The sequence below is a fragment of the Diceros bicornis genome, chromosome 15 (assembly GCF_020826845.1).
Source record: "Diceros bicornis minor isolate mBicDic1 chromosome 15, mDicBic1.mat.cur, whole genome shotgun sequence".
NCBI classification, from domain to species: Eukaryota; Metazoa; Chordata; class Mammalia; order Perissodactyla; family Rhinocerotidae; genus Diceros; species Diceros bicornis.
Genome location: NC_080754.1, coordinates 56075673 through 56103414, shown reverse-complemented (window position 1 = coordinate 56103414; position 27742 = coordinate 56075673). Strand labels below are relative to the sequence as shown.

At 39.0% G+C, this 27742-nt stretch overlaps 1 protein-coding gene across 3 annotated transcripts in view; it reads right to left on the bottom strand.

The window, feature by feature from the left end:
- Positions 1 to 9984: 9984 nt before the first annotated feature.
- SLITRK3 (SLIT and NTRK like family member 3) overlaps positions 9985 to 27742 on the bottom strand; it is a 150252-nt gene continuing 132494 nt past the window's right edge. Inside the window, exons 1-2 of one of the 3 annotated variants that reach the window (XM_058556415.1) lie at positions 19077 to 19189; positions 9985 to 13454 (exon numbers count right to left, since the gene is read on the bottom strand). In XM_058556415.1, coding sequence (XP_058412398.1) covers positions 10494 to 13436 — 2943 coding nt within the window. In that variant the 5' untranslated portion in view covers positions 13437 to 13454; positions 19077 to 19189 and the 3' untranslated portion in view covers positions 9985 to 10493. Of the gene's footprint in view, positions 13455 to 18104; positions 18749 to 19076; positions 19190 to 27742 lie in introns of those variants that run through there. The other 2 variants (XM_058556416.1, XM_058556414.1) reach the window with 2 other exon arrangements.

Below are 27742 nucleotides of genomic sequence, written 5' to 3'. Positions count from 1 at the left end.
TTCTATTGACTAGCAAGATGTTCTTATGTTACATCTTCTAAGACATAGTGGATCACACACCATTTATTTGCTTTGACAGCAGTTTGAAATTCTGCAATCCTTTTGCACAACTACTTCTAAAATACTTGAATTATACTCTAAATGCATTAAAAGATGTAAATGTACAGTTTATGATCATTTTTTCTCTAATAGAATTAGAGTTCAATCACAAGTATATTTCAAGGACAACCTAAAATTCTAATTAGAATATACAGTTTTAACACAAGGTCAAACATCTAAGACAGCTAAGGCGTAGCAACACAGTGGCAAGCTTCCAGATACCCGAAAAGGACTCTGAATTTTATGTGGATATCCATAGCTTTAATGAAAATAAATAAATGTCTGAAGTTTATAAAAAATGTATGTGTTTGTTTGTATTTGCCTTAAATGTTTCTTTTTGGGCTAAATTTACCATCAGTTAAACTCTCATAATTATATCCTTTGGTAAGATAGAGGAGAATATGATCATAGTAGTATTTCAAGATTCAAACTTTAATAAGAACACAGATGATTTTTTTTCTCTTTTAAAAGTTTCACATTACCTAAGTGAAATGTGGTTAGCTATGCATTAAAATTTGGATCTTGCAAGGTAGAAGTATATTTTATATATTCATTCATATGTTCATCCATGCAATTCTGCATTCGTCATCTGATTTTACCTCATCCTTGTCCAAAACAGGATCAAAGACTAAAATATAGGAATAGAGCTAGTATTTTCCTGTCACCATATCTGTGAAATCTTGTACATTTGGCTGGTATAGAAGAGATAAAAGTATATTTTAAATTGCTCATCTCTGTAAAGGAAAGTGGTACATATAATACTTGTATGTATGTCCTGTTTTATTTAATACTCTTGGCTGGATTAACATTTCAGTAGAATTTTCAGTAAAGTGGTAGAACCTTCAGTTAAGCAATTATAACAGAGACAACATCAACAAAGCCTACTAAATTATTGCTCTTATTTGTAAACATTTAAGCAGCTGAGCACAAGCTTCGCTAATACCACATCTGCATACTACTGGGCATGCTCCTTCTCTGCTTTGGCTGCTAATGGATAAAACTAAGTTTTAGTTTTCTTTGTCCTTTTCTTTCTTGTTTTTTTTTTTTTCCATTAGTTTCTCCCTAGAGACATACTCATAGCGCTCAGTTTCCACAATCTATTTTCCTTGAGGTCAATGTATATATTACTAATAAAGAAATCCAAGAAAAGTAAAATAAATTATTACATTTCCCATACTGTGACACTTCTTGTCACCTCTCTCACACTCCAAACTCCTCCATCCTTTTTCATCTTTTCTCTGGGTTACATACCAAAGGACTAACAACTTTTGCAAGAACTTATAGGCTATACATATTTTAAAACTCTGTTCATTCATTTAATTAACAAATATTTACCTAGTGTCTATTGTTATTAAGGCTGTGTCTTAGAAATAATGGGAATAATAAAGGTAGTAATGTGGCTATTCTAGAAACAGGATAGGATCCATGAAACTCAGAAGTTTGATCGGGATATATTTCCCATGCCTGGACAAAATATGGTCCTAGACACTGGGCTACAAAAGACCTTGAAGACAATCTGTGTTCTCAAGTGCTTACAATATAATTTAAAAGCCAGAATTCTTGGCACAGACAGGCAGAGTGACTGAAGGACACTTAGGGTAATATATTCCTGCATACTCAAATCAGCGTAGAGTAAATTGTGTGCATAAGTATATGGGAGAATATTCAAAATTAGCTTACTATATCAATAAAGGCCTATTGGATGAAGGAAATTTGAAACTAAATTTTGATGCCCATGAAAGATATGTATTTTCAGAAAATAAAAGAAGCAGCACAGTGATTTTTACAAAATGGGAATTAGCAAACTGCATATAGTAAAGGGTAATGTATTTGCTTGGTTGCAACTAAAGATGCTTGCTGAGAACAGTAGTTCTCAAAGTGTGGGTTGATGAGTGAGCATATCAGAATTACCTCAGGTGCCTTTTCTAACTGACTGCACGTTGCCTTCTCTCTCTCTTCATTTTCTATTTGCAATATTTCTTTTTGTTATTCTGTGATGCACCTTGCAGTGGAAATAAGAGTGGAGCTGTGCATGTTGCAGTTAGGATAGGCAGAGCGTAGTTTGCAGAAAAGTTCCCCAGTATCATTGTCTCCGCCCTCCCTTCTTTAAAACAGTGATTTATAGTAATACTGACTTCTTTCTTTGAAGTGGAGTGGGCACAGTGAATGCGCTGTCTCCTCAGAACTGGGGAGCTGTGTGTGAATTAACATGAGAGATGATTTACTGTCAAACTCAAGCCTGGGTCATTTAACAAATAAAACATTAGTAGCTAGGTTTTATATATTGTTCAGCATTCCACACTATATCTTACTCCATTTTGAACCTTAAATTAAACCTTTTTTAAATTTCATCTGTGCAGTAATGCATTATGCAAACTGTCACTTATTTGATAAAGGTGTTAGTAAATAAAATCCATGTATATATTCATCTGAGCAATGTTTAGCTATCAGTTATCCACATTTATAAAGAGAGAAGAGTATATGATCCAAATTAAGGAGCAATTTCAATATCATTTATACTACTAAAATTCAAATCATAAACACAAATAGAGGAGAATAATATTGCAGCTAATAAAAAATGTTTTAAACTACATATGTTTGGTTCTGGAATAGTCATAGCTCTGGGATGTATTACATGGTAAATTACAGTCAATTATTTAATAATTAAATTTTCTTAAATAAATATTAATAACTGGATTGTGTTCCTTAAATGAATTCTGGTATGAGGCTCAGGAGAATGTTATGTTATTAACGTGGCCCAAAAATTAACTAGACAGTAACGAAGAATCCTTATTTGTACAGGAAAAACTGCTAATTAAAAAAAGAAAGAAAAAGGAAACTTCGTAATTCATTTTACACATCTATACCATAAATTAAGCTAAATTTTTAATATGCATGTTACTACAGTTTATCCTTGGGATTTCTTCTGCGTTCAAATTTACTTTTAATTATAATTTATTTAGTTACTGTTAAGGTTTGATTTCCTGTCCAATGACTATGTTAACAGATGGTAACTGAAATGGCTTAGAATCATGTTGAAGAGTATAGTGAACTTACTATGGAATTTATCTTTTTTTATTTTATTTTTTTTTTGTGAGGAAGATCAGCCCTGAGCTAACATCTGCCAATCCTCCTCTTTTTGCTGAGGAACACTGGCCCTGAGCTAACATCTGTGCCCATCTTCCTCTACTTGATAGGGGATGCTGCCACAGCATAGCTTGACAAGCGATGCGTCAGTGTGCGCCCCGGATCCGAACCCCGGGCCACCGCAGTGGAGCGTGCGCACTTATCCGCTATGCCACCGGGCTGGCCTAGTACTATGGAATTTAAACTCTTCCAAAGATATAACACCAAAAGGTTAATGTGAAAGTCTAGTTCAAACTTTCTCCATAAAGCCTTTATCAGATGGTCTTCAGAAAGGGGAGAGCGTTTGCCTTTTTTCCCCTTCTCTTTCCATTGTCCTTCTTGTTGAGGAAGGTTTCCTGAAGAAAGAGTGAGAGATTCCTGGGCCTCATAATTCCACAGAGTATTTATATGTGTTAACATTTTCTATACCCATCTCCCTTTTATTACCAGCTAGAAAAGTAAAGCATCTAATGAACTGTTAATTAGAACTAGAGGAACAGATTTCACTTTTGAATCCAAATCTGATGAAGAAGAGCACAAGTAGGAAAAAAAAAAAAATCCCAGCTCAATTTAATACATATAAAATGTCCAATTTAGATAGACTTTAAGGGTTTCTTTTTTTTTTTCCAATTACAGTATATAGTTAATAGTATACATATTGACAGAATTGTTTATATTATAAAGTTAGTTACCACAGACCAAAAAACAAAAAAAAAAAGAAGACATTTTAAGATAAATTGTTTTACCAGAATCCTCTGGAAAAAAACTAATTCCAAGCAACAGTATAACAGCAGAATAATCAGAGAGTTTACACTGTAAATAAGGAAGAACTACTGAAAATGTGTGGATTCCAGTAAGAGGAGGAGGTCTTAATACAAATATTTTATGTTTGTATTTTAATTTTAATTAAACCAATATTTTGGATGCCATGGTGAAGACAAAGGGCATTTCAGAGAAGGAAAAACAAGGCTTTGAAATTTTGAAGATAGGTTACATATTTTTAAAGCGTTTGGTGATTTTCTCTTGATTTCCAGAAGTGGTTCTAGTTTCATTATTATAGGTTCTGACTTTTTTCACCAGACTTGTAAATGGTTTCACAATGAAGGGAGATATGCTGAATTATTTTCTCAGCCTGGGTACAAAGATAAGTGAATTGGACATTTTGTCATTGGGTACGGGGACTCTCATCAATCCCTGATCTTGCTTTGGCACCTAATTTGAGCTCAATGAATGTGCCCTTAGTCACAAGAATATCTTGGTACTGAGTCAGAAACAGAAGTAGAAGCCGGGCTGTCAAGAATAATGAAAGGAATAGGGCCAGGAGGGAGAAGAGAACTTTTTTCCATCCCTCCACACAATTGGATGACATCTTTGTTTCAGCATCTTTTTTCAGAGCTAACTTTGCCACCCCCATGTTAGGAAAGTTATGCTCTTGTTTTAAATGCTACCAAAAATCATTATGTAGTATTCTATCAGCCAAATAAACTCTAAACCTAAAGTTTGTAGTAAAATGTGCAAATGTTCATAGTCAAAAGCACAAAAGCCCTGTATTCACATATAATACAGTATTGGAAATGTGGTACCTATAATCATCAAGAGAACAACCTGCTAATTATTACAGTTGAATTAAAATATTCAGGTTTGTTTGGTCATTAGCACATTTTTTTTGTGTGTGTGTGTGTGAGGAGATCAGCCCTGAGCTAACATCTGCCAATCCTCCTCTTTTTTTTTGCTGAGGAAGACGGCCCTGGGCTAACATCGGTGCCCATCTTCCTCCACTTTATATGGGACGCCGCCACAGCATGGCTTACCAAGCAGTGCGTCGGTGCGCGCCCGGGATCCGAACCAGTGAACCCTGGGCCGCCGCAGCGGAGCGCGCGCACTTAACCGCTTGCGCCACCGGGCCGGCCCCTAGCACATTCTTTTTGATCAAACTTGTTTGATTTTGATACAGTTTAATACACTGCGAACTCTATCAATTCACTGTGCTACTCATTTTATAAACAAGTGAATGGACTAAATATACTAAAGAAACATTTGATTAGGTATGCTGGGCTTTTTTGTCATGGGTGGTAATAAGGAAAGCCTTCCTTTTACTAATGTTCATATGTGTTTTAATGTTTAAAGATATTGTAGGAGTTGGGTCAGCCATAGATAATCCCTCCTTGACTATATATCTTTCAAGTTCACCACAAGTATTATTTTCTGTTAGAATTTTAGAATCATGTGAAAAATCATTTATGTCAATACAATAGAGAGGAAACAATAAATGTTCTCAAATTTATGTATATTATTTTCAGGAGCAAATATTATCAGAATTAGAGAAGCTAGATAGACCATTACCTCTTCATAGTGACAACCCCTGGTGTGCACCTGCTTCCTTGACGTGAGAAGTCTTCCCCTTCGACTCAGATTTTGTAAAAGCATGCTAAAAATGGTTATCTGTGTTGATTATTGTTACGACTACTATTATACATTTTAAATGAGGGATGATATTAAAAGAAGTAAAATAGGATGATGAATGTCTTAGACAGGTCCTTTACTTCTTTTACATCTACCTTCAAGATTTCACTTTTTCTACATACCTAGATAAGTTACAAAAGTCTTGTCAAATTAAGAAAGCTACTGAAGTTGTTTTCACCTGTAAAATTTATTCTATAAATAGAAAAATGAAAAAAAGATCACTTATTTTTCATTTCACTTATGTTATGTATTTATAAGACTGGTTTCTTTACCGTGAGGATTTAACTTAAATCACAATTTGACTGAGATTTGTCCCCTATGACTTAAATAATAAAATGAAACAAATTGGAAGATAAGAGAACTTTTAAATTCATAAATATTAATTACATTGTTACTTTTTACATGTGAATATTCGCAAAGTGAAGACTCATAATTTCATCCAGCTTCATTTGGATGGTAGCTAGACAGAAGCAAGAAACATAAATGCTTAAAACTAAAATTGTTATACATGTGAAAAAAATGTATAATTTACATGTAAGTATAATCCAGCATATATAAACTATATACATGTATATACATAGTATATACATATATAATAGTACTATACACACACACACACACACACACACACACACACACACACGATTGCCCAATTACACGTGTTATTGCTCCTGTTACTTTTAAAAGGCCTATAGTATATTTAAAAAAACACTTATATGGTGAAATTACTGATAGTTTATGTTCTGTTCACCTGAATTTTCACAGTTGAGGATTTTGAGCTAAGTATAAGTTATAAATGTCTAAGCTCAAATTAAACTAGCTCAAATCATTTAAGATGGAGTGTCCTTTTATTACCATTTCCTCTCATATTGTCTTGAATCGTTATAGTAATATATCTCACATTTTGTAAAGCATTTTGTTACTATTTCCTTTGTCATAGCCATTTTACAAAAATGCAACATTTATTGGCTTAGATGACATAATTGCAAAAGGATAGGACTGTATGAACAATGACTTTACATGAAACGTATCAAAATAATGTGTCGCAATGGTTAAAGTCCCTATGTTCTGCAATTGCATTATCAATTTTCATAATGCTAAACACAGATATTCTTTTCAGACATCAAGAGTTTAAAACTAACATTCCTAGGTAAGAAAAAAAAAACAACTTTTGAAGCTCAGTCATTAAACTTTCTTTGTGATCTCTGTCTCTGAACTTGTATTTAAAATATGGTGATCATATTTTTATTTTTTTAGTATTTTGCAATTAGATGAAATAATATAGATTTTTAAATAAAAATATAAAAGCGTCCACATAAGTAATACTGTATGTGATAAATAATATGTTAAAACTATTACTGAATCAAACTAATATTTCACTTTCAATTATTTTCCACTCACTATCTTGTAGTTAAAGGGACATTACAATACATTTTATTATTTTCAAATATTATTACTGTAATATGTAATAAAATAGCAATGAATAATAGCAAATATCTGTCAGATCTGAGTCTGCTTCAGTTGAATTAATCATCACTATGAAGTGAATTAGTAATCTTTTTCTCAAAAATAATCATTTGACTACAGCAAAAACATAGATCAAATCCTAATCATAGTACCTATATTAATACTCATGGTACTTTAAGAAAAAATATCTGGTATTATAAATTAAAGCTAACTTAAGTAATTCTAATGCACAGCTAAAATAAGGGGCCTAGCCACAGGGGTAGAAAACTCCATGGAAGCAAAAAATTCTCTCCTTTAATACAAAATTCCATTCTCATATAAATTTATTTTCACTAAATACAGTTATTCCTCGTTTAAGAGTAAAATTATGACCTATATTTAAGACAAGACAGTCTTTCTGTATTTAATAAATAAAATATAAACATTTTAATTGTTAAGTTATGTTGTAATTTGATATGGTATATGGACACTCATTTTTCAAATGTCAAAAGCACCAGGATTATTAGGGATTGTATTTTAACCTGATTTGTATAATATGCCATGTTATGAATGTGTACATGGTTATTAAGGAAATGATGATTACCGTCAGAAGTATCTGGCTTTGCACTTTTGAGTTTTTATTATGCACATGCTTTCTACTATTCACTAAAATATTTGATTAGGAGGAAAGGGGACATGATAAATCACTAGTTTAGAGGGACTCCCATAGATCAGGTTTTAAAACACTTAAAGGTTAGTACTGACTTTCTGTGCCTTAAAAAAAGACTTCAACTGAAGGAGGGAGAGATGATTAGAAAGAATAAGGAAAGTGAGATAACTATGAAAAGGGTGACTTATGGGAAAGAACAAAGAAAAGGAGAATAAACACAAAAAGGAGGACCCCTGTTTAATAGTGGGTGTGATCCTCTTACATAAGAAGAGCTGCATTTCAATACTGTATGTAGAGAAAAAGTGAATCATGTCCACGGGCTTTTCTTGACTGAAGTAATTCCAAAATATAGCCCTGAAGAGTTGCATTTTTATATTGAATACTTGTCTTTTTGACTTGATGCATACCTGTGTTGATACCCATATATAGTTAATCAAGAGATATGTAAATATGTTCTAGACATTCATGGGACTTTTTTTTTTAAGTACAATGCCTTAGTTTTATATCAGTCTCATAGCTTTAGAAGCTGCTAGTCTTCTTTTTTTATGGAAAGAAAATGTGATGTAAGGCATCAGTGACTTGTGGTGAATTACATTCAACACATAATGATAATTTTCTACTGAGGGCAGCTTGAGGAACCATAACAGAGAACGCAGGCCTCACTGCACAGTTCCGCAGCTACAGGGTCTGTGAATCTCTGGAGCTCTGCTGCCCTCTACTGGCCTAATGAGAGAAGTGCCTGCCTCAAAGCTCTCCGGTTTCTTTGTATTGGTTTAGTTTCCTCCACAAACAAGATACTGGCACCTTAAAAATCCGATTTTCTTTGGTTTCACTCACATGTAAATGGATCATAACTTGAATTATTGTCAGATTACTTTTGCAACATCATTTTAATGTCATACAGAAAGAAAAACTCACTTAGCATCCTCTATCTTAGTTCAAGCATGACTGGGGCCAGTTGCAGTAAGTGGTTGGAAAAATCAGTAGCTAAATATAACAGTGACAACTTTCACAATTAACAGACTCCTGATAGTCAAATTGGCTCCAAGGCCTTAGATTTTGATTGGTTAGTGTGTGTGTGTGTGTGTAATTTTAGTGCACATTTTTTAAAAGAAGAGCAATTTACTTTCCTTTTCCTTTATGTCGTTTACTATCTTCAGACGCATGGATCCTTGATTACCCCCTCCTAATTAATCCTGAACTTCTTAGCAATCTAGTTACTTTATTTTCTCTCAATTGCATACTGCCTAGGAAAAATGGTGCATCATTGGGGTACTAAGTTTGAAATTCATAATCCAAAAGAAGTGAACTATATAAATCAGATTTTTTTAACTCCCAATTATATCCTGGTATAGAATGCAGGTCGTGGGATATAAGATTTATCAACATCACAGTGCATCAAACTTGTTAATAAACTAGCTTTCTGTATAACAAATAAAAGAATTTTTTTAAAAAGTGGGAGCAGGAAAAGCATGGCATAGCTGGGATTTAAGGTTCAAGCTTTGTATCCTCTATATATAATGTATTATGTTTTTCAAAAACTTTTTATTAGGAAAGCTATACCAGACGCATAATCACTATACAATGATTAAACATTACCTTTACAATTTATAATCACTGAAATTACAGAATAAATATATGCACATTTCTTTTGAATCTTTGTGTGTGAGAGAGAAAACATTAAAAGTGCTTCCTACAAAGCTGTTAGTGATATATACCCAGTTGCTTTTTTATTTTTTTTAATATTATATATATATAAGAAAGTGCAGATGTTCTCCAAAAAATCTTGGCATTAGGATGAAGTGTCACAAAGAGAGTGCTCATCCCTAGGGGTGCGCCTCCGGCTGTTCAACTGCCAGGCCTCCACATCAGTAGGATCCAGCCTTGAGTGTGACTTTTCCCAGGGTGGTGGGAGAGATGTCATGAGCTATACACTAGAGGTAAGGGGAAGGTGGCGCTATGGAGAGGAGAGGAATGGATCAAACCCAAACTAATGAGATTAGGTTGAATGGGAGTGGTATGTGTGTGTGTGCGCGCCTGTGCCAGAAAGAAGAGGCTGCAGGTGTAGAGACCTAACTGTGAGCAGGGATTTGTGATTTGCCTGGGGATATGTGTATGAGAGAAAAAAGAGTGGGTGAGAACATTCGAGCAAGACCTGCCCCCTCCCTCCCCATCTTGCAGTTTCCAGGCATGCAGCAAACTGCATTGTTAATACATGTACAGAATCTGTGCCATGATGGGAAGAGGAAAGAAAGCCACAAATGTCAATTTGTTTTCCCCACTCCCTGTCAAACAGAACTACAACTAAAATAAAAAGTTACTGAAAATAAAAAGACACATTGAATTTTACTTAATTAGGATCAGTACAATGATCCCCAATATACCTTATACATGGCACAGTCAAAGTCTCGAGTTTCAGTATAAAAAAATAATGATAACATTTGCTGGCAAAAGTCTGCGAAGGCACTTCATTGATTAATGATCTGAGTATGGCCCTTCCTCCAAATCACATGTGAGAGGGGAGAGCATACATCTGTATTTTCTAGTTATCATGCGGTTTCAGTTCTGTTCAGGGCAGGAAAGTTTGTGAGAATGGACTTACTGGGACAGGTGTAAAGGAGCAGGGATATGTTTCTTTTATTTTCTTTTTCTTTTGAGGGAAAACCACTAATTTATTTTTCTTTTTCTGTTAGAACCTATATGTTGTCTTCTCCAGGACTTCGAGGTAATCTGGCTTGGTTTGAAGTTTGGCCCTTAACTCGAGGTAATCACTTTTTGGGGTTTGGTGGTCTGTGAAGCCCTTTCCAGCCGAGAAGAGAAGGGTTTCTTTGAGCCTGGCGTCCTGCTGTAAGTCTGGGTATTGCATGCCAGGAGGGTGGACGTGCAGTTCCTTTAATTTGGGCACTGTGCCATAGAGACAGTCCACGAATCCCACTGTGCAGGGGGCTGGCTGTGGCCTCTCTCGGTCTAGTAGGATACTGCCACCACCGCAGCCTCCCCCAGGAGGAAACAGCACCACCCCACCATTCTTCTCGTGGTGGCGGAACCCAGCCAAGTCTCCCCCAGTTGCCGCAACTACCCCTGACACCCCACCAACTGCTGGGTGGTGAGGGTGAGGATGATGATGATTCACCGTCACTATGGTGTTGAGCTGGGAGCTGGACACTGCCAGGGCCCACTCCTTTTCTTTTTCCAGCAAGGTCCGGTAGTTGCTGTGGTTGTCCTTGGGTGTCTCAGCAAACTGCTCACTTCCTAGGAGAACCTCACCCATTCCTGGTGCTTGTGTCCCAGGCCCCCCACGTTCTGCACTCCCTGCCTCCTGGACTGATGAAACAGCCACCTCCTCCTCCTCACGAGGCTTGTAGATGGGGTTGTTGCACATCTGAGTAACTGGATGGGGGATGTACTCATATACATGACCCACAGGAGGGGCCTTCTCTGGGGAGGAAAGAGTTGGTCGGCCTCCACCTCCACTTCCACCTCCACCACCTCCACCATCCTCAAAAAGCCGGTGGCACTGCATCTGGATGCCAGTAAGGTCCACACCTTCCTGCCGCTTGCTTCTAAAGGGGAGCTTCTTCCGGCGTCGTCGGAGCACATAGGCAAAGAGGCCTGCAGCAACAAAGACTGCTGAAAAAAACAGAACCAGCAGGCTGAGAATCAACACGGAAAGTGGCACAGGGCCCCCAGGGGGAGAGAACTCATAAGGTGATGCACTTGTTGGACTCCCAGCAAGGTGAGAATCTCCATGCTGGGCTGGGGATGCTCCAGCTGGTGGGATGTGCAGCATCTCTGGGCAGAGAACTTCCAGCTCAATAGTGCGCACATCACGGTGGGTGAGGTTCTCAGGGCTCCCGCAGAGCACATCGCCCACCACACTGACTGAGCTGATGGTTTCTATCCACTGTTTGAAGGGGACCAGGTCACAGGTACAGTCCCAAGGATTCTCATTGAGGTCTATCTGGACAATGGCATTCAAGTGTTCTAGGACACCAGCCACAGGAAGGTAGAGGAAGTAGTTCTTTCTCAAGTTGAGCCGAGCCAGGGATGTGCCTGCAAAGGCATCTGTTGGCAGGGTCCTCAGCAAGTTATTGTTGAGGAATAGCAGCTTCAAGTTGGGCATGAGGCTGAAGGCTGCAGGCTGGATTTCCCGGATGACGTTAAACTCAAAGTACAAGTAGTGCAAACTCTGTAGGCCTCGGAACATGCCTGGTGTCAGCTTCTCGATATCATTGCCATTGAGGAAGAGGCTCTTTAGGTTGGGCAAGTTAATGAAGGCCCCATCCTGGACATAAGAAATACGATTGTTCCCCAGATGCAAGAGATCCAAGGAAGAGAAATTCCAGAAATCAGAACGGTATATTTTCTGAATCAGATTGCTACTCAGGTACAGTTTCTTGGCATTCAATGGCCTTGGAAGGAGTTCAGAAATGTTATTAAATCCTCGCTCTTTGCAGTTGACAGTCAAGCCAAGGTCATTGATGTGCAAATTACAGGTACACCCAGTAGGGCATATAATGGGAATGGGGGGTCTAGTCTGGTAAGGAGCAATGGGAGGTTGATTTGGACCGGGATATAGGGCTTGGGATGTGGAGGGTGGCCTTGGTGTTCGGGGCTGTTTGGTGGGCTTGGGCTGTTTATTTGAGGACCTGTATTCAACAGAGGAAGCAGTAAAATGGACAGAGGACAGCATTGAGGAAGGCTTAGTTGGCCATGCATTCTCCTTGCTTGATGACAAGTGGGGGATCCCCAAACTAGCCTCCACCTCAGAGTCAGACAACAAAGGACAGAGTTCTGTCTTCCTGATTTCTCGAAGGTCCTTTCCATGGAAATGGAAAGGGGTCTCACAGGTGATATCTCCCACCAGGGCAGTGTAAGGAATGCGTTCCAGCCAACTCTTCAGTTGCACAATCTCACATGTACAGTTCCAAGGATTTTCTTCTAGCTGGAGCTCCATCAGGCTTCTGCCAATGTGGTCTAGCATTCCTCGGTAAAAAAGAACCTTTAACCTGTTCCCACGTAGGTCCAAATGAGTTAAGGAGACAGCCTTAAATAAATTGGTTGGAAGCATGGGGATGAGATTATCATTTAAAATCAGAACCCGCAATTTACTTAGGTTCCGAAATGCCCCACTCTCAATACGTTTAATAACATTGTAATCTGCCTGCAGATATTCCAGACTTTCCAAGCCAAGGAAGGTGTCATTTCTGAAGACGTCTAGTTTGTTCTCATGTAGATACAGCCTTTTTAAAATCTTAAGACCATTGAAAGCTCCTGTTTGAATGTCCTGCAATGCATTGTTCCCAAGGTTAATGGACACGGCGTTATTCAAATGAAGAAAACTGTTGGTGTACAATTTCCTCATTGAATTCCTCTGCAGATACAGTTTAAAAGGTCTTGACCAGAACTCAGTAATCTGACTAATATTTGTAAATCCTTTACTGTCACAATGTATATGAAAGAGGCTTTCTTTAACTTCACAGTAGCATGGATCAAAACAGGGCTCGTCTATTTCCTCTGAGTCTTCTATCAGGGGAATCGGGGTAGTCCATCCTAGAGCAATTGTGCTTAGAAGAATTATCCACAACATCCTCCCTCTGTGAAGCATCTCAGCTATGGAAGGTTTCATCATTCGTGGTTGATTACAAAACTGCAACAGAAATAAAGATGCAGATTTTTAGCTTTTAGTCATGCACTATTATAATTGACTCCTATACGTGGGGCTTTTTAAGAGAAATATAGAGACTTTAGTAGTATTGAACTGACACTCAAAACGACCTACCAACATGCTTACTATGTCCTATATTTTAAACTTAGGAGACTCTGAAATATTGTACCATGTGATGATGACATTTTCCTGAACCAAGCCATACTTGGTAAAGGGCATACAACACGAGGCACTCTTCATTGTCTCTTAGAGCAAGCAGGGACCTGGTTTACGGTGATGCCTTTTACATACAAGCAGATTAAGTAATAATGGCAATAATTTGGCGATTACACCTGTTTGTCTGTTAAAACTCATATTGGTATCAGAGGTACCCATTATAGATCTGATTGGAAATCTGATAGAAAAAAAATGTTCTTTAAACTATAGGTTTCTGCTAATAAAAAGACATGGCATACCCCAAAGTTGTTAGATTAAAGAGTATAATAAAGTATGAGCCCATGGCCCAATATCAGATGTTGAGATGTATAAGGTGATTGGTATCTCGGAAAAACTTAAGACTTCTCTTAAGAAATGATAACAACATGCTTAATTATAGTGTATGCTCAGTAACACACTATGCCCCCCACCTCCTTTTCCCAAGCTCAGATTATTAACATCTCCTTTAATTAGATAATTTCTACATATTTGTACCATTTGGCTGTTTAAACCCTTTAGGAGTGATTAGCCTTTCTGAAGAACAAGCCCATGAGATTGTCAGAGCTAAAGATAGTGACAGCTAAAGGCTGCTGAGCCTGGGAGTGTCTGTATTAGACACTTGCAGAGCTTAGTTTGGAATGTGTATCTATGCCTTCAAGATCAACTGAGGAGCCCTGTAAAAAGCTGGAATGGCAGGTGGCTGGTTAGAGGAAAGGTGGGTAGTTAAAGGCAAGAAAAGGTGGAAACCTTGATTCTTACCTGCCGATAAATGATCTGTCACATGAACACATTTCAAGAAAGACATCATTCTTTTCCAGTGAGAAGAACAAATATAGTGCCCTATTCTAATAATACAGAGCCTTCCTCTCTGGCTCTTTCCTTGCCTTATATCATCAGTATATGAAAATGCGTACATAAATAAATTATAATAATGCAGTTTTATTAGATTGCCCTTTCTGAGTCACTGAAATATCGATCAAAATTGAATGGTTGTTTTTAATCAATAAAAATAAACCAGAGTTTTTGGCATATATTTTTCCTCTATACGTAGGTACATACATTAAGGAAATACTTCGTCAACCCTCTAACTTAAAACACAATGATATAATTCAAAGGGAGAGTGAAAAGAATGAATCTTCACATTCAACTTGCATATAATGTACATAGCTGTAAGGAAAGGAGAACCCATGAGAAAGCAACGAGAAATCTGCCTCAGGCATGCAATACTCAATTTTTAGAAACAATTAAATGAAAAAAAGAGAGAAGGCAGATGAGGCTACATTGCAGTATCAGTCTTCCCTGTCTCCCTTATAAAATATTAAAATCTACTTAAGTTCTTTCTTTTTCACCATGCTTTTTTAAAAATGTTTTTCTTGTTTTTGAGGTCCCTGAGATTTAGGCAAGAAAGGCTCCGGATATCTTTGACTTACCTATTTGGCAGGAGATTTTTTTTTTTTTTTAAGCATAGAACATTGAGAGAAAAAAAAAAAAAAGCTTGAGTTGAAGGATTCTCTCTTTCCCCCTCTCTCCCTCCCTTTTACTGAAGCTGAAGCGAAGGGGGATGGGTCGGGGGGCTAAGAGAAAAAAATAAAAGGCAGCAAGCTTGAGACGTGCTGGGAATGCAATAGGCCTTTCAATGGGCTTCTTTAGGATGCAGAACTGCCGCTTGGCACACTCAGTAGAGGAGGGAGGAGAAAGGGCTGCTGCAGGCTTCCAGGTTCGCCGCCGCCGCCGCGGCTGCTCTCTCTGGGTACTGACAGCACATCATTGGGCACTGAGAGGAAGGGCGGGAGGAAGGCAGGGCGAAAGCAGGCTCAATCACAGTGCAGAATCGCGGACTTCTCTGCGCTGGCTTTTTTTTTCTTTTTCTTTTTTAATATATGCTGTAACCCTGGATCCGGCTTTCCACGTCACCAAAATGAACTCCAAGAAGGGGAACGCGCTTAGCATGGGATCGGGCGCGAGCACTAGGAAGCCCTGAATGTACAGTTTGTGTGTGTGTGTGTGTGTGTGTGTGTGTGTGTGTGTTTAAGGGGAGAGAAGAAGTGGAGGGGTCGAGATGACAAATTGTCAAAATAAACGAGAAGGTAGAAGAGACCAACCTAGGGAAAACATTCCTTTGGTGGGGAAGGTGGAAATGGGAGAGGGGAAGGGGGTAGGCTTTTATTTTTTTCTTTTTCTTATTTTTTTTAAACTCTCAAGGAAAGCATCGCCTGACTGGTTTGCTCCTCTAGTTCCCACAGCGCCTCTCTCTAGTGTAGACGGGTTGAAAAGTAAGACTGTTCTTGGGTATTATCCTTTTCACAGCACAGACACTTCCCTGTAAAGATGGGGATAAGGGGAAATTCAGGTCCCCAAAGCAGAAGAGCTGAATCTAGCTGATTCTGCTTGGGTGTCCCAAGTAAGAGCTCAGGTAGCCTGAGCGTCTTGGACCGAGTTTATTCTGCATTTTGCTTCGATCTTTTTGCACCAGGAATCCTTTTGTTGTGCTGCACCTCAAAGCCTTCGATTTCCCCTGGATTTAAAAGCCATGTGTTTGCTTCCACCTTTTAAAAAACAAAGACAAACCAATGCTCTGGAAAGAGATGCAGCCCACTTGGGTAACAATGGCACGTTTCACTTTCTTCCACCGAAGACCTCGCGGGGATAGGGGGCAGCATTTCAAGGTCTAGATTCTTTATTATTTTTCTTTGTTTTCTTTTCCCTTCCTTTTTTTTTTGGGGGGGGCGGGGATCAAATATTTCTTCGTGATATTTTGGGAAAGGAGATGGTAGGGAGTCGTAAGGATGGGGGTGATTGAGGGAAGATGTTGCAGTGAAGAGGGGCCATCAGATCACAGTTCATGGAACCCTCTAAGAGAAAATTTTAAAGGCTCAGCTGACGGTTCCACAGCCCTACCTGCTGGTTGGAAATGCAGCTTAGTGGGGAAACTGGAGAGATGCGAGTGTGCAGCAAGAGTCTAGTTCGCGGAACTGTTCGCGTCGTCGATGCCCCCCGCCCCCCAATCCTGTCATCAGCTCATGGAGAAGGGAGGGGCTTTCTGGTCGCTAAAGAACTGGCCTGAACCTCAGTTGCCCAAGGGCTCAAAGTTAGCCGGTGGAGATGGCATTCCCTTAAAGCGCTTTTTACAAAATCAAATTTTAAAGAAAAACACGGCTTATGTATCAATTTCTTACCATTATAAATATATATAAATCACCTAACTCAACAAAACGTTCCGTAAAAGTCAGTCATAGGTGATATACATGATATTTTGCATTTAAAATGACCGCACCTGTGTCCACTGCTCCACAGTAGCTAAGATTGGAAACAGCGATCAGAGACTAACTAAGCAGGCGGACAGGATTCTCTAACATTCTACACCCTTAACATTCCAGACCTACCGTGTTTTTCAGATGGGTCTCAACCGAAAAGCGGACCAACACCGACAGCCTGAGCTCAGAAGCAGAGCAATCCCATCTCCTTCACCAGCTGCCCCCCACACACCCCCAAGACACACCAGCTTCTGTACCCAGCGTGCAGAGGCGGTGACTGTTTCAGGGATGTTATCAGAACCCATGATGCGATGGAATCGATGGGTAATCAGGCGGCTTCCCGGAGCTTCCCAGTGAAGGTAAATGGCCCTCCCTGCAATCGTTCTCTGTTCTCTCTTGAGCCTACAACTCCCTAAGTTCTTGATTTGGGCCGTGACTTAAAAGCTATTTCCCCTTTTCCTTTGCTTTATCTCAGTATAGCCTGCCTAAGCGATAGGAAGAGCTCCAAAAGTTAGGGGGTGAAGGGCCTTGAGCCCCGGTTTCGTGCGCTTCCTGCTGGGAGCGCCAGGCAACATTTGTTTGTCCACCAGAGGACAAGAAGCTCTTTCTCCACACTGTGCCCCCTTCCCACCTCCCCCTCCCCTTTGCCTGATCTCCAGCCCACTAATCTCTCCATATCTAAGATTAATATTCCAATATGGAAGCAAAACAATCTCCCCTGAACAAATAATTAAAATGCTGCATCATTCATTTTCTGAAGAGCTCTGAGCCTTCTACAGATGCTTTTCTAATCTGCTATCGCCAGGCGAAACGCACAATGGGTCTGTTTAGAAATGGAAAATGATTAAAAGCTCTAGCCGTTTTCCTTCTATCTTTTACAACACGAGTGAGCGATCCACTGGGGGAGGGGCCCTTTGCTCTGCCACCTGCCCTATTTATTGGAGTTACTTACGATTTCCTCCCCCAGAAGAGGGGTCCGAGGGGATGTATGTTAGTCTCCAACATCATTCCTTCTACCATGGTCCTTACAGCTAAATGATCCAGTTCAAAAATGCAACAAACCCCTAGCACCTGTGAGCGTAAAGACACAGCGGCCAAACTCTGTCTGCTTTACAATGCACATCCTACAAGCGAGAAATACTGGTTTCAATTAGGCAAAGTAGGAAAGGATGACGGCGAGTACCTATCCGTGCAGAGTGCTCACGATCTCCGAGGTTTGCTCCGAGGGGCTTCCCAGCGGGAGGTGCAAACTCTGGGAGGCTGAATTGTATCCATTATGCCGTAGCCTTGCAGTTTCTCCTCCTCCGGCCACCAACTTTCAGAAAGGCCACGAAATCACGCTTGTAATCCTTTTAAGTGTTTCCACCTTTGAGACTTGCAGGCAAATGGTCGCTGCATACCAATGGGAGAGCCGGGCGCGCACCTAGCGCGGCGATGCCAGTGACAGGGAGCTCACGACCACAGCTCTATATGCCCTCGATGGCAGACAGACAACGTGAGTGTCCCAGGACTGGGTTCTTTGATTTAAAATCTCGATCCTCTAGATTATGTGGTGAGCTTCGCGGTGCCCGAGAGCCCTGGCTCGGTCTCGGGGTTTTTCTCTCTCTCGCTTCCTGAAAGGTTGTCCACTCGCAGCACAATCCCTGCCCGAGGCCTCCTATCTGAGGAGATGGGACGAGCCCTTGTCTTCTCCGGGTGTCTTTGCTCTTGACTCTGGGTAGGTGGGAGTGGGGTTGGGTGGTGTGTAAATGAGAGAAGAGGGTGGGGAGGGGCGGGAAGGAGGCAGGAAGGGGGCGACTAGATCCTAGATCCCAGCATTGGCCAGACGACGACGGTGGTGGAGTGGGGGGAGAGAGAGAGAATACAAATACAACAGTATGGCTGTACAGACCAAATTCGCCTTGGATCTGGGGGATCTCGGGCAAAGCACGAAGGTGAAGCGATGCTTTTGGCAGCGAGTGAGCCCCCTGACAGCTCACCATTCAAGCACCCTTACTTCTCGAGCGCGAGAGGGTGGGGGGCGGGGAAGGGGACCGCGGACCCTTTCAGGCCAAGGAGACGCTCGCGGCGGCGGCATCTCTTAAGACTGACCTGCTTTAAAAGTGGCACTTTAATGGTCTAGGAAATAACTAAAATCGGATTACACGTTACTTACCAACGTGTGCACCCAAACTGGGAGCGCCAGGTCGGGTACTGGGAGGCAATATACGAAACGTCCGGCTGGAACCCGAATGCAAATCCATCAGCCGCCCCCAAATCGCACACGGAGGGAGCGGCGCTCGGGAGCCCCCAGATCAGCCCATCGCGGGAGCCTCCGCCAGCTTGTCCCCCCCGCACCCCCGGCCCCTCCTCCGCGCCAACTGTGTAAATCAGGCGCCGCAGTCCTCTCGCCGCGCATCGCAGGCAAATCCCTGCTTAGGAAGCAAGGAAGCAAGTGATGTCTCTCTCTCCTCTCTCTCTCTCTTTCTCTTTCTCCTTTATTGGTCACAATCTGGCAGCTCTACAAAGAGAAACCCTGTAAATTAGAGTGACAGGAAGTCAGAATTCTGTATCTGTGGATTGGTTTTAACTTTTATTTGCAAATGAGAGATGGCTGTTTGGAAAATTACAGCCTAGGCCCGAGGGGGGTGGGCAGGCAGGGTGTTCAAATTAAGAGCATCTAAGCCGTGTTGGTGGGCGGTATCGCTAAACGCCTCCTAGAAGCTGTTTCAAAGAGATTTGCTGTAGCCCCACACCTTCATGATACATAGGTGACAGTTAGAAAGTATACATTTCCTCATCTGTTTACACTTGCTAAGAGGGAGGAAAATAAAACTGTAGTGTGAGGGAAGGTGTGAGGGGCACTTGGTTACCGTTTCGTGACAAATTAAATAAGGACACTTGAACAATTATTGCACATATTTGAAAGTATTCTTACAACATTGTATACCCACTGGAGGTGACCATTACCCCCACTGCAGTCATACTAATGCAGTCATTTAATGCTCCGTTCAGTCTGCAGTGTAAACCAACGCAGTTCTTTTTAATAGATCCCTTTCATCAGCGACTGTGTTGGAAAGAGGGCGAGCTTCCACTAACTCCCAAACTGAATAGGGGGTAGTCCGGGAATCAGCTCTTACCTCGTGCCATTTCTTCCCGAAGTGAGTGCAATAAATTGTCCAGGACAAGCGAAGTTGTGTAGCTATTACAATTGTAGACGTAAAATGAGCTCGACCTTATTTTCAAAAGCTTTCAAAGGAACTCTTAACAACCCATGCAAAGAGACAGTACTCTCTTTTAATTTATGTATGAAAACCTTAGAGAAATAGGCCTGGAGATATGATTTTAGCCTTTATTTAATGGACTTTCTATATGCTATGTTATATCATTGTTACTCTATATTATATACATATAATACCATAAGTCTTCCATATTACTCTCCTTAAAAGAGAAAAGGAGATGGAACTGGTCATTGTGAAGAGCAGTGGCCTGTGGAATTTTTGGGATTTTATATATTAGCCAAATTCAGTATAGCAACTGGTTTGGTTATGCATGAAGTGTGAGTTTAGACCGCTTTTTAAAAAATAATATGCTTATGATGTTTCAATTTGTTCTCCAAAATACTCGTGTCCTTTAAGATTATTTAGATTAACAAGGTATCTACAAGGACCTAGAAAGTGATAAAAGCACCACGATATCAAAACCTATTCTTTGAAATATAGTTTTTCACATGTACTGAATGGCATGAATTCTAAATCTCTCTTTGGTGTTTTCTTGGATTATAAATGCTTCCCTGTGAATTTTATATTATGTGAAGACATGGGTATGAAAAGAACATTTGTTTTGGGTTTTTCATTCACTAGGTCTTGAAATGAGTTTTAAAGAGGTATATCCAGGAAAAGTTGCAAAAAAGGTCCATCTCTATAACAAATCAGGCTGATTTAGGAGAAATCAAGCTGCAGCAGTAGGCTGATGAGTCATAGAGATGTTTCTGCCTTTTCAGGTGGTTGCTCAATTTGAGGAGAATCACTCCTGAGTACACCATATTCTATGTGGGCAAGTGTGAAATCACACACATACCCCCGAGCCTCAGGGCTGGAGGATCTTAGAGTAACCCCGAAAGAAATCAGGCAACATCATTCCTAAAATAGCTGAATCTCTTTAACTTTTTGGAACTGTTTTCATTTTATTTTCAACATTATTTGTTAATGAGAAAACTCTGAATATTAATACATTTACTCTGAACAGATGTTGGTATGGCCTGATGGTACTGGGGAGCTACAGAAAATTGAATAGCTAGAATAGGTTGTTAGTGTTAAAGTGAGCACTTCCAACACAGATATTTCAGACCAGATAAAAATGTTGTGGGGTAGGGGCCAGCCCGTGGCATAGCGGTTAAGTGCGCGTGCGCCACTGCTGGCGGCCGGGGTTTGGATCCCCGGCGCGCACTGAGGCATTGCTTGTCAGGCCATGCTGTGGCAGCGTACCATATAAAGTGGAGGAAGATGGGCACACATGTTAGCCCAGGGCCAGTCTTCCTCAGCAAAAAGAGGAGGATTGGCCTGGATATTAGCTCAGGGCTGATCTTCCTCACACACACACAAAATATGTTGTGTGGTAAAGTGATTGTAATGGACCTTTGAGTGATTCTTTATTGTGACTTTTTAGTGCATTCTGTAAAGGTATTTACATAGCCATAGTTTTATGTTAATCAAACAATTTACATTGTGGAAAGGAAGAAATCTCATGAAAAAATTGTTCTTTACTGTTGATGCATAATGGATAAAAGGAAAACAGACATAATATACAGAATGTAATTTTCAGTTCAACAAAAATTAAATATGTTCATATTGCTGATTGACATATGTATTTTTAGTTATAAAGACATTACAGTATTTTATAGTTTCCTTTTAACTACTCTATCATTTTCCAGAGAGGGACAATGGTATTAACAATGAATAGGGGGCCAGCCCAGTGGCATAGTGGTTGGGTTCGTGCAGTCCTCTTCGGCGGCCCAGGGTTTGCAGGTTCAGATCCCGGGCGTGGACCTATGAACTGCTTATCAAGCCATGCTGTGGCAGGCTTCCCACATTAAAGTAGAGGAAGATGGGCATGGATATTAGCCCAGGGCCAATCTTCCTCGGCAAAAAGAGGAGGATTGGCAACAGTGTTAGCTCAGGGCTAATCTTCCTCACCAAAAACAAACAAAAAAAAAATGAGTAAAGTAGCATATTTTTCTTATTGATCATATATTTTACTCACTCTGATTTAAATAAAATAAATACATCTTTTGAAAGATTTAATACTCATTGAAGTAGTACTAGAAAGTTTGTTGTCTAGTGGAGCATTCACCCAAGAAAGTCCAAACTCTGTAGCAATTTATGATTATATATGGCATACCTAAGTCATCTATATATTGTATTCATCTGTTTTTAACTATTTCACAAACATTCATGAAGCCTACATCTTTTTTTTCTTTGTCCATTCCAAATAATTTTTAAGCCAATAAACTACATGTTTAATAATTATCAAAAAGCTAATTGTGTCATCATTTGATTAACTTTTGATACCACTGCTGAAACAATTGAAAATATAGTTACACACACAATTTTGCAAATGGTAATTGAGCAAATAAAAGTGATAAAACATAAATTAAATGTTTTTAGTTTTATTCTGTTTGGGGGCTTGTTAGTGTTTATTGAAAGGGTTCACAGAATGGAACAGTTCAGACTGAGGGTTAAAGAGTCACGTAAATATTTATTTGTATAGATCTTCCTATACCTCCATAGAAGAAACATGTTTGAAACATTTCATATCATGTAGAAAAAGTTCCAAAGCAATTGATAACTTTGTTTTTTCAAAAGCATCTTGTAAAATTTAGTGAGTCAACATAGATTTGTGGGTGATAGCTGCATTATCATTATAACTAACAAGCTATAAATATGGAGAAGTAGTTACAAGATATTCAATTAGACATTGATCTTTTCTCTCCTGTTTCACTAAAACATTTAGAAGAACTTTATAGGCATCCACTAAATGAAACCTCAATTTATTTTTGAAGTAAACACATGTTTTAATCTCAAAGGTTAAGTGAACTATTTTAACATGCCCAGATAATCTACCCAATATGAACAAAGCTTCCAAATTTTATTTGTAGTCTGGATTAAGCCTAGAAACTTATTGTTTCCTTTATAAGAGATTTTCTAGAATTATTTGGAATTAATAGATTGTAGATGTTAAGATTGAAACTACTGAGAGGAAAAACAAAAGCCCTAAAAAACCAAGATAAGGGGAAATTAATCAAATATATTTGTTGAAAAGAATTAAATTGTTGCATAATACATCAGGAAATAAAGAATAGGTGTTATATGTAGTGGAAAGAGGTAAATCACATAAGTTTTAGCAGTGAAGGAAGTTTTTTTTAATAAAAAATGTATGATGAGAAAAAGGAATGAGAATAATTTTATAACATCATAGAATCTCAGAATTGAGGGACTTGAAAGGTTATCTAGTCTGATCAATTATGTGATATTTGAATCCCTGCTTCACTATCCCTTGATAAGTTGTTATCCAGACTGTGCTTTAATATTGCCTGTAATGTGGAGGTTAGCACATTTCAGGGTAGCCCATTTTATTTTTGGACAAATCTCACTGATAAAAAAATTTTTTTAAGCAAACTCAAAAGAATTTTTTCGCTACTTCCTATTAATTTGTCTTAGGTACCCCTTGAGGCTTTGTTTAAAAATCTAAGGCAATGAACTTCCTGCTTATTTGAGTTAGGTTTATATTCATGTAGAGAAACTCACCTGGCAGGTAGAAATGCAGAACCAATCTTCAAGGGATGAATTAGGGCTAGAGATGGAGTCATTTAAATCGATAAGATAATTGAAGCCGTGAAGCTATAGAATTTGTAGTAACTACTAAAGTGACAAAATGTTAGAAGGCATGACAGTGCTTGAAAGTTATTTCTGAAATATATAAACTGTTTTAAATAGTTTTCATGGAAATCCCTTGGGGCCACATTTGAAGTTCTGCATGTGTCCTCTTAATCTACGCATTTAAAATCAACTCCAGCATCATAGAGGAATAGTATTGGCATCAACTAAAGAGGCCAAAAAGCCTAAACGGTGCACGTAGATGTTTATAAATCAAATCGAATTTCCCCTGGTCTTTGAATTTTTGAAAGCTATTTGAGAAGTGAATATGAAATGAATATTTTTATTTATTTATATGTTTTTTATTTTTTTGGTGAGGAAGATTTGCCCTAAGCAAACATCTGTTGCCAATCTTCCTCTTTTTGCTTGAGGAAGATTGTCCGTGAGCTAACATCTGTGCCCATCTTCCTCTATTTTGTATGTGGGACGCTGCCACAGCATGGCTTGATAAGTGGTGTGTAGGTCCACGCCCAGGATCCGAACCCCCGAACCTCGGGCCGCTAAAGCGGAGCTTGTGGACTTAACCACTATGCCACTGGGCTGGCCCTGAAATGAATATTTTTAAATGAGGATGATTTCAATATAAAGCCCAGTGAAAAATTCTTTCCTCACCAACCGTGGGAGAAGAAAAAAGGCTTTAATATGATCCTGTGCTGTAATTCACAGATAATGGAAATCTTAAATACAACCTTGCATTTTAAGGATAGAACAGGAATGTTGTGAAACATTGAGTATGGATCTGAATGTTAGCAATTTCTAAGGCGACTTAAATCCCAAAAGGTAAAGGTTTCTTGAATTGGCTGCCTCCCCTATGTCACTCTGCTGAGTTTCTTAGGCACATAACTTCTTTTACCTTTTATGTTCTGTCTCAGTCTCCCTTCATGTTTCTGTGTTGTTAAACAATTAATGTTGAGTGATTCCCATATCTGTAACTCTGTCTTTTGAGTATTGAAATTGGTGTGTATTTTTTTTCATGTTTGGGCAACTAAAGGAAAATATATGATTCCATGGGTGCCAATTTTTTTCTGTTATAGCCAACAAAATACTCTTCTTTCACAGATGAATGGTCTGATTTTCACTTCCTCTGATGGTAATGTTTTTAGAATATAGTGAGTGGGAAAATGTTTATTACAAATTATTTTTAGCAAATATTTTAGATAATGAGAAGAAAAAATTTTAATAAACATATGTCGGATAGCTAAGATACCATTCACTGTTTTTTAATAATGGCAGAATTATCAAATAATGTGATGCTATCAAATTTATGATGCTATAAATTTACCCCCTTCCAAAAAAATCACAAAATACCTTCTAGAAAGCTTCACCAAAAATATAAATTAAAGATAAAGAATATTTGCATATTTAACAGGTATATGTAATGTTACACTCTTATTATTTTCAAAGGATAATCTGACCTAAAACTAATTTTCTTATTTCTTTGTCTAGGTTGGTATTTTCATTGAAAGGGTAGTGGTGAAATGTCTTATGTCATTAAGACAATGACAGACTGTTTGCTAACTTCCCCCTCCTTCACATTTTGAAACACTTCATAGTTGATTTTGTAATATTTCATTTGAAATGCCATGAAAAGTAGCCAAATTATGCCTTCAGGTATACCAATGTTACATATGTGTATGTCTTTGTATGCCTGTGGGTTGGGAGTATACAAAATTGGAAATTAGTGGATTCCTTACAAAATCTTTGAATTGGTTTGTCTCTAAAATCGTTTTGTCTCTAGAACAGGAGGCACACCTACTATCAAAGATTTTGTAGTATAACAAAGAAAAATTATCCATAAAATATTAAAATCAAATTGTATATCCTAAATACCCTTTTATTGATATTGGATGATAATATTCATTGAGTTGAAAACTCTTGAAACACTCATGTCACTAAGGATCAGATAGATAACTTTAGGAACTCACTTTTTTCTATCAGCTTAAACCAATACCCTGGAAAAATAACTCTGTTCAACAATTTAATAGGCTGACATCAACTCTCTATGTGCAAGCACTTCCTATCATTTCTAAAAAGAGAATATGTTTTTAAAATTCTACTCCCTTTTAGCTCTTATGCCAAAATATATAAAATTCTAAAACATCCAAGTCTTAAATACTTTTAATGTTCCTTAGAGTCTTTGGCAATCTAGTTTAAGAAAAGGGGGATTTTTAAAAAGAGAATTTACAGTGTTATCTCATGGAAATTCAAGGACTGAAACAAGTACAACCAGACCTCATGGGAAACACAATTGGAAATTAGGCCACACTGTGTCTCTCTCAGGGTCCACATGGTCTCCCTGTCACCTCCCTTACTTCCCATCTGTTCTCTACAGCAGCAAGAATGATTCTAAAAATGTAAGTCTGATATTATCTTCTAGTAACTCTCCAGTGGCTTCCCATCTCTCTAGGTAAATGCTAGCATTCTGACAGGTTCACAAGCCCTATATGATCTTCTTGCTCACTCCATATCTGACTTCATACCCTGTCACTCACTGTCTTGCTCCCACCACACCAGACTTATTTCCCCCCTTGCTATTCCTTTGACTCATCCAGCACATACCTATCCCAGAACCTTTGCACCTACTGTGCACTCTGCCCAGAACATCCTTTCCACAAATGTCAGCATGGCTGGCACCTTCACTGCGTTCAGGTTTCTATTCAAAGGACGTATGATCAGAATGATCAAATGGGCATCCCTGACCATGCTCCCCCAAGTAGCAGTTCCCCCATTATTTTTAAACTTCATGACCTGCTTTATTTTTATTCCTACAGTTTTCTCACCTAATGAAATATAATTTATATGCTTGTGCATATTTACTGTCTATCTCCCATTACAAGAATAAGCTTCATGAGAACACAGACTTCGTTTTATTCATTGGGGTATTTCTGGCACCTAGAACAGTGCCCAGTACACAATAGGAACTTCATACTATGTATTAGAGGCATTAAATGAGTCAATGTTCTCTCTAATTTGCACTTCTTTTTGAGTCTGCACCATTTTTTCCTTCTTTCTGCTAAACTGCTTTCTCTGCATCAGCTAGCTCATAGCTCGTAATTGCTACATAGCTTTTCAGCTGCAATATTCTCCACCAACTGGCAACTTCTCTCTTTTACTTTAATTCAAATTCCTGAAAATCTAATTGAACAGGCTTATTTTTTCCAGTAAAGCCACACAAACCATGTTTCTGGCCAGTCTCTGGATGTATTCTTTTTGGTCAGGTATATACTCCTGGTCTAATAAGGCTGAACTACTTCAGAGCGTGGATGATTAGGTGTGAGGGGCTGTGGGCGGGCAGCCAGGCAACACGAACGTGTCTGGTGCATAAAGCCGCTGCAGCCGTATCAGCAGCAATGCTCTTCATTGTTCCAAATCCTGCTCATGAGTCTGACCTCATTCCTCCATTCAGTGCTTCTGCCTTCTGCCTCCATGGTCCTTCCTGAACAAATACCTTCTCTAATTTTTCTTTGTTATATTTCTTTGTTAGATATAACTATGCATCTACAAAACTTCTGTGATAAATATGTCCACATCTCTGCCTTGATCCTAATGACAACAAAATGCCCCTGCACTCCCATTCCCCCTAGGCTGTTTCATTATGCTTTTGAATGCTAAGCAAGAAATCCCATGTGTCTTTACATAGATCCTGTTGTGGACACACCCTAAGGTGATCCTCAGTGTGTCACACCCTTGCATAGTCCCCTCTTCTTTAGTGTGTGTGGAAACTGGGACTTGCTTCTACCCAATAACAAATGGCAAAGGTGAAAGCATTTTGCAGAGGTAAATTAAAGTCCCAAATCAGTTGATTTTGAGTTAATTGAAAGGGAGATTATTCTGGGTCAGCCTGACTTAATCAGGTGAAAGTCCTTAAAAGAAAGACTGGTGCCCTCCCTGAAATAAACACCTGTTC